This window comes from Artemia franciscana, chromosome 21, assembly GCF_032884065.1.
Source record: "Artemia franciscana chromosome 21, ASM3288406v1, whole genome shotgun sequence".
Lineage (NCBI taxonomy): Eukaryota > Metazoa > Arthropoda > Branchiopoda > Anostraca > Artemiidae > Artemia > Artemia franciscana.
In genome coordinates, this window is record NC_088883.1 from 27,067,142 (window position 1) to 27,080,591 (window position 13,450).

General features: G+C 36.3%; 1 protein-coding gene across 1 annotated transcript in view; it reads left to right on the forward strand.

The window, feature by feature from the left end:
• Nucleotides 1–13,450, forward strand: part of LOC136040632 (myosin-VIIa-like) — a 204,668-nt gene that overhangs the window by 43,247 nt on the left and 147,971 nt on the right. Inside the window, exon 2 of the mRNA XM_065724911.1 lies at nucleotides 5,480–5,592. Within this exon, the coding sequence (XP_065580983.1) occupies nucleotides 5,575–5,592 (18 nt within the window). The 5' untranslated portion in view covers nucleotides 5,480–5,574. The remainder of the gene's footprint in view (nucleotides 1–5,479; nucleotides 5,593–13,450) is intronic.

A 13,450-nucleotide genomic window follows, 5' to 3' on the forward strand; every position in this document is an offset into this window, starting at 1 on the left:
TGGACTTTTAATTATCCGTGGAAAAATGCAATCGCCTTCGTGGTTACTGTTAAAGCGCAGAGGATAGTGAAAATAAAATCTGGTTGTTTGAACGGGTTGATGGATTGTTCAAATGGGCTAATGGGTTGTTAAATGGGCTTAGCTATCTACGGAAAAATACCGTCGCCTTTTTGGTTACTGTTAAAGTTCCGAGGATAGTGAAAATAAAATATGGTTGTTTGAATGAGTTAATGGGTTGTTTGAATGGATTAATGGGTTGTTTGAATTGAATATGCTAATAGGTTATTGAATGGACTTTTAACTATCCGTGGAAAAATGCAATCGCCTTCGTGGTTACTGTTAAAGCGGAGAGGATAGTGAAAATAAAATCTGGTTGTTTGAACGGGTTGATGGATTGTTCAAATGGGCTAATGGGTTGTTAAATGGGCTTAGCTATTTACGGAAAAATACCGTCGCCTTTTTGGTTACTGTTAAAGTTCCGAGGATAGTGAAAATAAAATATGGTTGTTTGAATGAGTTAATGGGTTGTTTGAATGGATTAATGGGCTGTTTGAATTGAATATGCTAATAGGTTATTGAATGGACTTTTAACTATCCGTGGAAAAATGCAATCGCCTTCGTGGTTACTGTTAAAGCGGAGAGGATAGTGAAAATAAAATCTGGTTGTTTGAACGGGTTGATGGATTGTTTAAATGGGCTAGTGGGTTGTTAAATGGGCTTAGGTATCTACGGAAAAGTACCATCGCCTTTTTGGTTACTATTCAAGTACCGAGGACAGCGAAAATACAATCTGGTTATTGGTTCTTTGAATGAGTTAATGGGTGGTTTGAATGGCTAATGGGTATCTACTTAAAAGTATCATCGCCTTTGTGGTTTCTGTCAAAATATCGAGGACAGTGAAAATAAGTCTGGTTGTTTTGAATAATTTCTTAGACCACACTGCTTTTCCATTTACGAAAAATTAAGCAAGAAAAAATGCGTTTTAATTTCAACAAAGTAATGAACAAAAAATAAAACAAAACAACACTTTAATTAAAAAATATTCCGAATATTTTGGGCCCCACGTCCGGGAGCTTTTCTCAACGGAAAAAAACCCGAAAAGAAACGAAAAAACAAATAAAATTGTTCTTAAAAAATAACACACAAAAAAAACCGACAACTAAACACACGAAGAAGAAGAAAAAAAAATATGAACAACTCACATTATAAACAAACTTCTAGCACATCTTAATTTTTTTTTGCAGATCGAGTTAAGTGGAAACTGGCCATATATATCGTAAAAAAAAAAAAAAAAAAAAAAAAAAAAAAAATGGAATTCAATTCTTCATGAGGAGATTTCCTCAAGCAGTTATGCAGTTTTAGTTATAGCAGACCTTAAATTTGAAAAAGAAACGTGGGTAAAAAATAGGCAAGAATTAAGCTAAAAATTGGCTTCAAATCTAAGGAAATCGCGATGTTTTTAAAATTGTGGCTCTTAGGCAAGAAAAGACAAAACACAGGTCCAGGGAAAAAGAAATTTTTTTATTTTTATATTCAATGTGTCCATGGCACTTTCAGTTCGACCTATTATCAGACGCATACTAAGAAAAACCTCCGTAAAACATTCCTAATCTATTGAGCTTGAACATAGAATTGATAATTAAAGTGACGAAATTAGGGGCCATCTAGGGCTGATACCCTGGTGTGCACTCCTTCTCCAGCCTGCTTGGTTTTAAAGACATAAAACAGTACTATCTCTTTGTTATTTAGTCTAATAAGCTAAAATTATGTAATTGATTATCATAATGACGAAATTGAATGGTAATTTCCTTGTAGCTCTCTTGAATATAAATTATATCCGTTTAAAGTTCATATTCAAACTAAATGCTGGAGTAGGGCCAGTGTTGCCATATTTGAAAATGAATTTTCTAAGATAATTTACAAGGTTATCTTGCAATGCCCAAATAAAAAAAAGGGTAATTTTGGGCATGTCTTCAAAAACGAATTAATAACAACAACAAAAGCGAATTAATATGCTCAGAAAAGTTCCATAGAGGGAGTTAGTTTACTAGTCAAACCTAAGCCGATCTGTATAAGAGTTCGTGACAACAGCTCTTTTACAGAGGGACTCGTGCTGATGGTAACTGAAATTCAAAAAAAAAAAAAAAAAAAAAAAAAAAATCGGATCAAAAATGTACACTTCAAACACATCCACTTTATATCAGGATTCCAAATAAATACAGTTCCTAAAGTAAGAAGCTATTTATTAAGAATTGCCCAGTTTTTGATCAAAGAAAGAAATTTTGATTAAAATTTAAATAGTCATATTTAGGATGATAGAGAACACTTCATCAGCGATTTCTTTGCTGTTGTATTGAATCAGGTGATGCTGAAATACTGGCAAAAGGCTCTTTGGACTTTTCAAACAGTTCGTAGTAACGAACTGTAAGTAAGGAGCGACCCGGCTCAATAGTAACCAAAACTCTAAAAAACGGAATTTTGATACCAATAGTTACATCAAAAGAATTGCATTTTAATGCTGATTTTAAATATATAAGTTTCATCAAGTTTAGTCTTACCTATCAAAAGTTACGAGCCTGAGAAAATCTGCCCTATTTTAGAAAATAGGGTGAAACACCCCCTAAAAGTCATAGAATCTTAATGAAAATCACACCATCAGATTCAGCGTATAAGAGAACCCTATTGTACAAGTTCCAAGATCCTATCTACAAAAATGTGGAATTTTGTATTTTTTGCCAGAAGGCAAATCACGGATGCGTGTTTATTTGTTTGTTTGTTTTTTTTCTTGTTTTTTTCTTTTCCCCAGGGGTGATCGTATCAACCCAGTGCTCCTAGAATTTTGCGAGAGGGCTCATTCGAACGGAAATGAAAAGTTCTAGTGCTCTTTTGAAGTGACCAATAAAATCGGAGGGCACCTAGGCCCCCTCCCACGCTCATTTTTTTCCTAAAGTAGTCGGATCAAAATTCTGAGATAGCCATTTTATTTATCATAGTCGAAAAACCTTATAACTATGTCTTTGGGGACGACTTACTCCCCCACAGTCCCCGTGGGAGGGGCTGCAAGTTGCAAATTTTGACCAGTGTTTGCATATATTAATGGTTATTGGGAAATTTAGAGATGTTTTCAGGGGGATTTTTTGGTTGGGAGGGGGAGGGGTGAGAAGAGGTGGCTATATGGGGGAAATTTTCCATGGAGGAATTTGTCATGGGGGAAGAAGATTTCCATAAAGGGGGCGCAGCATTTTCTAGCATTATTTAAAAAAAACAATGAGAAAATAAATATGAAAAAAATTTTTCAACTGGAAGTATGGAGTAGCATTAAAACTTAAAACGAACAGAAAATTTTACGCATATAAGGGGTTCACCTCCTAATACCTCACTCTTTACGCTAAAGGATTTTTACTAATTTCAACTATTTATTCTATTTTATTTATTCCAACCTTTGTGATTCAGGGGACAAAATTTAAGCTTTAATGCAAAGATTTATTGACGAGGTATTGACGAGTGGGCGAACCTTCTCATATACGTAATAAAAATATACGAACATAGAAGTTTGTTACGTAAGCTAATTCGTAAGTTACGTATATCTTTTACTAATGAAAACGTTCGTAAAAACTAAAAGTTCTAGTTGCCTTTTTAAGTACCCAAAAAATTGGAGAGCAACTGGGCTTCCTTCCCCTCCTTTTTTCGCAAAATCATTCGATCAAAACTATGGGAAAGCCATTTAGCCAAATAAATAAATATGCAAATTTCGCTTTAATTATTCATCTGCGGAGAGCCGAAATCAAAAGATGGATTAACTAAAAAACGTTCAGAAATTAAATAAAAAAACAGTTTTTTTAACTGAAAGTAAGGAGCGACATTAAAACTTAAAACGAACAGAAATTACCCCGTATATGAAAGAGGCTTCTCCTTCTTCAACGCCCTGCTCTTTACGCTAAAGTTTTTACTGTTTTAAAAAGTAGAGTTGATAGAAAGAGTCAAACTTTAGTGCAAAGATAGCAAAATGCTATTTTATGCTATTTTATGGCGCGGAACAACAATTTTGGCACTGAAATGGCCAAAATTTTATTAAGTGACTATTCTGAGATTGACAATCGGTTTAGAAAAACTGAGATCCATCCTTTTAGCCTCCCAGTTTCAGACTCCGTAATGCCGTCCCGTCCTCCCAGTCCCAGTTCCGTAATGCCGTACCGTGGAAACTCGCTCATAAAGGCATATGCAGTCTAAAAAAAAGAATAATAATAAAAGGCATATAACTGATTTGAAGGTTCATTTTCATTTGAATTGGCCCATTGGAGGCCATACAAAATTACATACATTGGATTCATTGGAGGCCATACTATAGTACTAGCGAGGAGAGACGGTGGACCTTTCTTTGTGGGGGCGGGGTAAATCCTCAAAAGCACATTTTGATGCCTGGATTTTCGAAATTTCAGTGAGATGTCCTTCAGTTATAGTTTGGATGGGGAGAGTGGGATGAATTTACCCCTAAATCTCCCTCCCTATAAGAAATGATTTTTTGATTTACGCTGTAATATGGATGCTGTACCTTGACAGCCGCCAAATATTGCAGACATATTTCAAGTATAACATGTTAGACTCATTTGCATACCAGCAGAGAAGTGACAGCGTTGAAGAGGTAAAATGCATCGAAAACATCCCCTTGAACTGCATCTCTTCTGATTTTTGTAGAGTTTTTTGTAACACCCCCCCCCCTGACAAAAATTGCAGATACGGTCTTGCCAATAACATCTTTATTATATTCAGAATTTTCTTCCGGTCTAGGGCCTGAAATCCTGATTCAACTTGCTAAAGTTCATTTTTTGATGTCACAGGTAACTTTTACATCACGTTCGACCTATGTATAGGCTATATATATATATATATATATATATATATATATATATATATATATATATATATATATATATATATATATATTTATATCGTCGATGTTACGCCTAAAGGTCGCATCTGACATTTTCACATGTCTGAGATAGTTGCGAGAAACCATTTGTAAGGCTGTTCTCAAAGAGAGAATCAGAAGAGGCGGTACACCTCTGGAGAATCGAATTGTAAATAGTCATGTATTGCCCCACTGATCCTCCCTTTGACTGTGCGGCTAATGAACAGTTTTTTTTGGTAATTATTTTAAGAACATATGCTCTGATATGTTCTTTCACCTTAACTTGAATTTTGTTTTCTTGCTCATATTAGGCTGGAATTTCTAGTTTATTTTAGATGTGCGTTCTCCAAAGAGCTTGGTGGCTAATATTATATATTCTATTCCACACTTTTCAAACAAATTGAATTTAATTTAATCAAATTTAGATGTGTCATTCAAATGCCTTGCCGCTAAAGCTTTGAAATTGGTTTCACAGAGACTTAGAAATCATTACGCTAAACAATGTAAAATATGGTTATAACTTTTCTTTTTTCAATAATTCGTATTAATTACTACAATTTCTCTGTTTAGGCAATGAAGATCTCATATTAAGTCATATGCAAATAGAATACAACTGTGAAAAGTAATTGTTGGTTTATTCCGATGTTTATTGGAGTTGTCTTAAGATGGTGATAGTAACAAGGGTAAGTTTAAATTATTTCGTCAAGTTTTTTCGTTTTAATTCAGATCGTTATATTGAATCACAGCTGATCATAATTGCGGGTGTATTTCGATGTTTATTTAATTATATCAAACTGGAGGTTATAACAAGGATACTTCTAAGCAATTTGCTGAATCTTCTTTTCGTTTAAACCCCGATCGTAATCGTTAATCGTAATTTATCTTAATTAATCGTAATTAATAGTCGTTGTATTCCAATTTTTATCAGAGTCATCGAAAAATGGTAAAGGAAACAAGAAATTTATGCAATTTCTTTCGTTTATGCAATTTTTCTTCATTTTTTCTGTTTTAATCCAGAGCGCAGAAATTAATCGTTATTTACCTTATTCGATCATAATCAATTGTTGGGGTATTCCGAAGGTGTATTTTCAAGTAGGTAATAGTAACAAGGGTAAGTTTACTCATAGTTCAATTGTTGTTGTAACCCGATATTCATTCGAAGAAATCATTGTAGTTATTAGGGAAAGTTTAAAATATATATTTCTCTTCATTGAGACTCCCTTGGTCCTTCTCCTGTGTGTCCCCTTATTTTAATGCGGATGAATGAAAAAAATTAAAAATTTTTTCGCTATGAATCAATGCAATCAAATTTCCTTCCAAAAATTGTTTTCCTCTTTGAGGTTTTCCTCCTTTCTCCTTTGAGGCTTTTCCTTATTCTCCTTAGGTCTCCTTATAAGGAATAAGGTCTCCTTACTCCAGGTAACTGGAATAACTGGAATAAGGTCTCCTTATTCCAGTTGAAAGACTTTACTTAACCTAACAGTTTCAATTTGCTTGGTCCATTTTGGCGTCATCAATCGTTACAATCTAAATTTTCAAATTATCTGCTCCTCCTGGATTCGTTTTGTCCAGTATGTATCCAACAGTTCGTGGTAACGAACTGTAATAAGGAGCGACCAGGCTTAATAATAACCGAAACTCTAAAAAATAGAATTTTGACACAATATATACATGAAAAGAAACAGAATATGCTGATTTTAAATATATTTCATCAAGTTTAGTCGAACTTATGAAAAGTTATGAGCCAGCAAAAATTGACCTTATTTTCAAAAAAGGGAAACGCCCCCTAAAAGTCATAGGATACACTACTGCAGAGGTCCTTTTTGCACAAAATATGGAATTTTGTATTTTTTGCCAGAAGAAATATCACGGATGCATTTTATATAATTTTTTCCCCCAGGGGTGATTGTGTCGACCCGGTGGTCCAAGAATGTCGCGAGAGAGCTCATTTTAACGAAAATTAAAAGTTATATCGCTCCTTTTAAATAACCAAAAAATTGGAGGACAACTAGGCCCCCTCCGACGCAAATTTTCTCCCAAATGTCATTGGATCCCCACAGTCCCCGGGGAGAAGGCTGAAAGTTATGAACTTAGCCCACTATTTATATATAGTATATGTTATTGGGAAGTATACTGACGTTTTCAGGGAGATTTTTTCTGTGGTAGGGGGGGGGGGGTCGGGGTTTATGGGAGAGAATCTTTCCATGGAGGAATTTTCCAAGGGGGAGAGAATTTTTCATAAAGGGAGCGCTGGATTTTCTAGCGTGATTAAAAAAAACAACGAGAAATTAAATGAAAAAGCAAGTTTTTTTAAAAATTAAAGTAAGGAGCAACTTTAAAACCAAGATTTCCGATTTCCCCCTCCTTCTCCCCCCAATGTCAACAAATCTCGTCGGGATTTGAAACAAGAGCTCTGAGACATGAATTCCTTCTAAATCTCAAATTTCATTAAGATCCGGTCACCTGTCCTTAAGTTAAAAATACCTCAATTTTTCTAATTTTTCCAAATTAACACCCCCCAGCTTATGTCAACCCCCAAATTATGTCAATCACGTATCTAGAACTTTTGCTTATTCTTCCACGCAAGTTTCATCCCGATCTCTCCACTCTAAGCGTTTTCCAAGATTTCTATTTCCCTCCTCCAACCATGGAGGAAATGGAGTTCTGAGACATAAGATCCTTCTATATATCAAGTTTCATTAAGATCCGATCAGCTATTCGTAAGATAAAAAATACCCCACGTTTCCGATTTTCACGTTTTCCAAGAATTCCGTTTTCCCCCTCCAACTCTCCCCAATGTCACAGGATCTGGTCGGAATTTAAAATAAGAACTTTAAAGCACAAGATCCTTCTAAATATCAAATTTCATTAAGATCTGATCACCCGTTCGTAAGTTACAAATACCTCATTTTTCCGAATCCAATTTTTTAAATTTTTCAGAATTAACCCTCCCCCCAATTCCCCCAAATAGAGCGGATCCGTTCCAATTATGTCAATTACGTATCTAAGACTTCTGCTTATTTTTTCCACGGGGTTTCATCACGACCCCTCCACTCTAAGCGTTTTTCATGATTTTAGGTCCCCCCCAAACTCCCCCCAATGTCACAAAGATCCGGTCGGGATTTAAAATAAGAACTTTGAGACACGATATCCTTCTAAATATCAAATTTGATTGAGATCCGATCACCCGTTCGTAAGTTAAAAATAATTCATTTTTTATGGCACTTGGTATTAACCAAGTGTCATATAGCAATCTCCAATTCTGTCGGTCTGTCTGTCGGTCTGTCTGTCTGTCTGTCTATCGGTCCCGGTTTTGCTACTTTAGGCACTTCTGGGTAAGTTAGAACGATGAAATTTGGCAGGCGTATCAGGGACGGGACCAGCTTAAATTAGAAATAAATTTTTATTTCACAATTTGACCATCTGGGGGGGGGGGGGTGGGGGTCCGGTTAATTCGGAAAAAATAGAAAAATGAAGTATTTTTAACTTATGAATGGGTGATGGGATCTTAATGAAATTTGATGTTTGGAATGATATTGTGTCTCAGAGCTCTTATTCTAAATTCCGACCGGATCTGATGACATTGGGGGGAGTTGGAGGGGGGAAACCTAAAATCTTGGAAAACACTTAGAGTGGAGGGATCGGGATGAAACTTGATGGGAAAAATAAGCATAAGTCCCAGATACATGATTGACATAATCGGAACGGATCCTCTGTCTTTGAGGTAGTTGGGGGGGGGGGATAATTTTGAAAAATTAGAAAAAATGAGGCATTTTTAACTTACGAACAGGTGATTGGATCTCAATGAAATTTGATGTTTAGAAGGATATCGTGTCTTAGAGCTCTTATTTTAAACCTGACCAGATCTGGTGACATTGGGGGGGGAGTTGGGAGGGGGAAATCTAAAACTTGAAAAACACTTAGAGTGGAGGTATTGGGATGAAACTTGGTGGAAAAAATAATCACGAGTCTTAGATATATGATTGACATAACCGGAACGGATCCGCGCTCTTTGGGGTAGTTGGGGGAGGGGTTAATTCTGAAAAATTAGAAAAAATGAGGTATTTATTAACTTACGAACGGGTTATCGTATCTCAATGAAATTTGATATTTAGAAGGATATCGTGCCTCAAAGCTCTTATTTTAAATCCTGACTGGATCTGGTGACGTTGGGGGAAGTTTGGGGTGGGGGAACCTAAAATCATGGAAAACGCTTAGATTGGAGGGATCGGGATGAAACTTGGTGGGAAAAATAAGCAGAAGTCTTACATACGTGATTTACATAATTGGAATGGATCCGATCTATTGGGGGGGGGGGTTAATTCTGAAAAATAAGAAAAGATGATGTATTTTTAACTTACGAAGGAGTGATCGAATCTTTATGAAACTTCATATTTAGAAGGACCTCGTAACTCAGATCTCTTATTTTAAATCTCAACCGGATCAAGCGTAATTTGGGGGGGCAGTTGGGGGGGCGGAAATCTTAGAAAATACTTAAAGCGGTGAGATCAGGATGAAACTGGATGGGAAGAATAAAAACCTGTCTAAGATACGTGACTGACCTAACCGGACCGGATCTGCTCTCTTTGGTGGAATTGGAGGGGGGGGGTGGGTAATTTTGGAAATTGAGGTATTCATAACTTACGAAAGGGTCACCAGATCTTAATGAAATTTGATATTTAGAAGGATCTTGTGCTTTAAAGTTCTTATTTTAAATTCCGACCAGATCCTGTGACGTTGGGGGGAGCTGGAGGGGGAAACGGGAATTCTTGGAAAGCGCGAAAATTGGGGTATTTTTATCTTACGAATAGATGATCGGATCTTAATGAAATTTGATTTTTAGAAAGAATTCATGTCTCAGAGCTCTTATTTCAAATCCCGACCAGATCGTTTGACATTGGGGGGAGTCGGAGGGGAAATCTTGGAAAAACACTTGGAGTGTAGGAATCGAGATGAAGCTTGGTGGATAGAATAAACAAATGTCCTTGATACGTGATTGACAGAATCGTACTGGATTCGCTCTATTTGGGGGAGTTGGGGGGAGGGGTTCAGTGATTTGGTGAGTTTGGTGCTTCTTGACGTGCTAGGACGATGAAAATTGATAGGCGTGTCAGGGAGATGCAAAATTTGACTTGAAAAAGTCGTTTTCCCAGATTCGACCATCTGGGGGCTAAAGGGAGAGGAAAAATTATAAAAAATAGGTATTTATAACTTACGAACGGGTGATCGGATCTTAATGAATTTTGATATTTAGAAGGACATCGTGACTCATAGCTCTTATTTTAAATCCTGACCGGCATTAAGCCTCCGATTTTCCTTTTTAAATCAATCTATTGATTCATAAAATTTTGTTAGAGCTCATACCATATGATCTCTTGGCTCTTAGCTCCTCTCGCCTCGTCACAAGTGCCATATGAGCTCTAAGCTCTTGTTCTAATTTTTCAGAACTAACCCTCCCCCCAACTACCCCAAAGAGAGCAGATCCGTTCTGGTTATGTCAGTCATGTATCTAGGACTTATGTTTATTTTTCCCACCAAGTTTCATCCCGATCCCTCCACTCTAAGTGTTTTCCAAGATTTTAGGTCTCCTTCTCTAACTCCCCCCCCAATGTCATCAGATCCGGTCGGGATTTAAACTAAGAGCTCTGAGACACGATATCCTTCCAATCATCAAATTTCATTAAGGTCTGATCAACCGTTCGTAAGTTAAAAATACTTCATTTTTTGAATTAACCGGCCCCCACTCCCCCCCCCCAGATGGTCAAATCGGGAAAATGACTATTTATAATTTAATCTGGTCCGGTCCCTGATACGCCTGCCATATTTCATCGTCCTAGTATACCTGGAAAAGCCTAAAGTAGCAAAACCGGGACCGACAGACCGACAGACAGACCGACAAAATTTGAAATTGCTATGTCACTTGGTTAATACCAAGTGCCATAAAAACTAGTTCTTTTTTTAATCTAATTTCCAGTGAGGCTTATGCATGATATATATGGGACCTATTTTTGGCATAAATAATCAATGCACCCTAGTCCTCCCCATCAATATTTTTTTTTTGTTTTAAACAAGGTCTTCTGGTAGCTTTGTAAATGTTCTAAAAGCTTCAACAAAAAAGTGACCTTTATCACGAAGACAAATTGATCAAATAGTTGTAATGAACTATAAACGGTAACGAACTGTAATTAAGGAGCGACCTGGCTCAAAAGTAACTGAAACTCTAAAAAACGTAATTTTGATGCCAATAAATATATCAAAAGATTCGGCTTATTATGCTGATTTCAGGTATATAAGTTTCATTAAGTTCTGTCTTATCCATTAACAGCTACGAGCCTGAGAAAATTTGCCTGATTTTCGAAAACAGGAGGAATCAGCCCCTAAAAGTCATATAAAAGTCTTAATGAAAATCATACAATCAGATCCAGCATATCAGGAAATAATATTGTAGAGGTTTCTAGCTCCTATTGGAACAAATGTGGGATTTTGTATTTTTTTTTGCCAGAAGAAAGATCACGGATGCGTGTTAATTTGTTTTTTTTTTTTTTTTTTTTTCCAGGGGTGATTGTATTGACCCAGTGGCCCTAGAATTTCATGATAGGGCTCATTCGAACGGAAATTAAAAGTTCTAGTGCCCTTTTAAATGACCAAAACATTGGAGGGCAATTAGACCCCTTTCCCCCCTAAAATCATCCTATCGAAATTTTGAGATAACCATTTTGTTCATTATAATTGAAAGGTCCAATAGCTATACCTTTTGATATAACATGACCCCCCCCCACACACACACCCAGGGGAGAGGCTTTTAAGCTATAAGATTTGCCCATTGTTTATGCATAGTATTTGTTGTTGAAAGCATGCATACATTCATAAGGTGGGGGGGGGGCAATTTTGGGCATGGAGCTGTTAAGGGTAATTGTCCTGGGTAAATTTTCATCGGGATTAAATTTTCTAGAGGATATTTCCATGGGAAGGGTATTTCTCCGTGGAGGTGGGGCCACGTTTCCCGGAATTATTTAAAAAGCGATCAAAATTAAACAACAAAAAAACAACAACAAAAATTTCTTTCAACTGAAAGTAAGGAGCAGGATTTAAACTTAAAACGAACAGAAAGTATTCCGTACAGGGTGGGTGTTGCCTCCTCCTAAAAACATCGCTCTTTACGTTAAAGTTTGAATTTTGCCCAATTTTTTAAGAACGACGGCTGAAACATAAGGATCGTTTAATTAGAATAATAAAAATATTTTTTTAAAGTAATAAAAACTTTAGCGTAAAGAGCTAGGTGTTGAGGAGGAAGCAACCCCCGTCATAAATAATTTCTGTTCATTTTAAGTTTTAATGTTGCGCCTTCTTTCAATTAAATAAAAAAAACTAATTTTTTTAGCTGAAAGTAAGGAGCGACATTAAAACTTAAAACGAACAGAAATTACTCCGTATATGAAATGGATTGTCCCCTCCGCAATCCCTCGCTCTTTGCGCTAAAGCTTTTAATTGTTTTAAAAAGCAGAATTGTGGCAAAGAGTCAAACTTTAGCGTAAAAATGGCTATCTATGTTGATTATGACTATGTTGAACAAAATGGCTATCTCAAAATTTTGATCCGTTGACTTTGGGAAAAAAATGAGCGGGGGAGGGGGCCTAGATGCCCTCCAATTTTTTTGGTCACTTAAAAAGGGCACTAGAACTTTTCATGTCCGTCAGAATGAGCCCTTTTGCGACATTCTAGGACCACTTGGTCGATACGATGACCCTTGGGAAAAAAAAAAAAAAAAAACACGCACCCGTGATTTGTCTTCTGGCAAAAAATACAAAATTCCACATTTTTGTAGATAGGAGCTTGAAACTTCTACAGTAGGGTTCTCTGATACGCTGAATCTGATGGTGTGATTTTCGTTAAGATTCTACGACTTTTAGGGGGTGTTTCCCCCTATTTTCTTAAATAACGCAAATTTTCTCAGGCTCGTAGCTTTTGATGAGTAAGACTAAACTTGATGAAACTTATATATTTAAAATTATATATTTAAAATCATTAAAATGCGATTCTTTTGATGTAGCTATTGGTACCAAAAGTCCATTTTTTAGAGTTTTGGTTACTATTGAGCCGGGTCGCTCCTTACTACAGTTCGTTACCACGAACTGTTTGATTGAAAAACCTTTTTTTTTTTTTACTTAACAAATTGATGTTACCAGCTTTTCGTAAGCTTTTTGTTGTTTTCATTCGGCGGAACGGAGGGTCTCCATTAGTCCAGACTACATGCCTTGTAACTTTAAGCCAATTAGAGGAAACATAAATTTTTTGCCCAGTTTTAAGCGTCACGTATCGATAAAGAAAGACTCTAAAATACCTTGTCTTCATTGAGATCTACCTGATCCAGTGTATGTGCCCTGTAATTTTCATGAAGCAAAACAATTTTGTGTTTTTTTTTTGTTCATCTGTCGCTGGGACTTGCATATATAAGTTTTGAGCTTTACAGAAGATTGTAGGCCCTTTTCAGGCTCTTTAATTTAGGAGACAAACATGTCTTGGTCCTCTTGAACCCTTTTC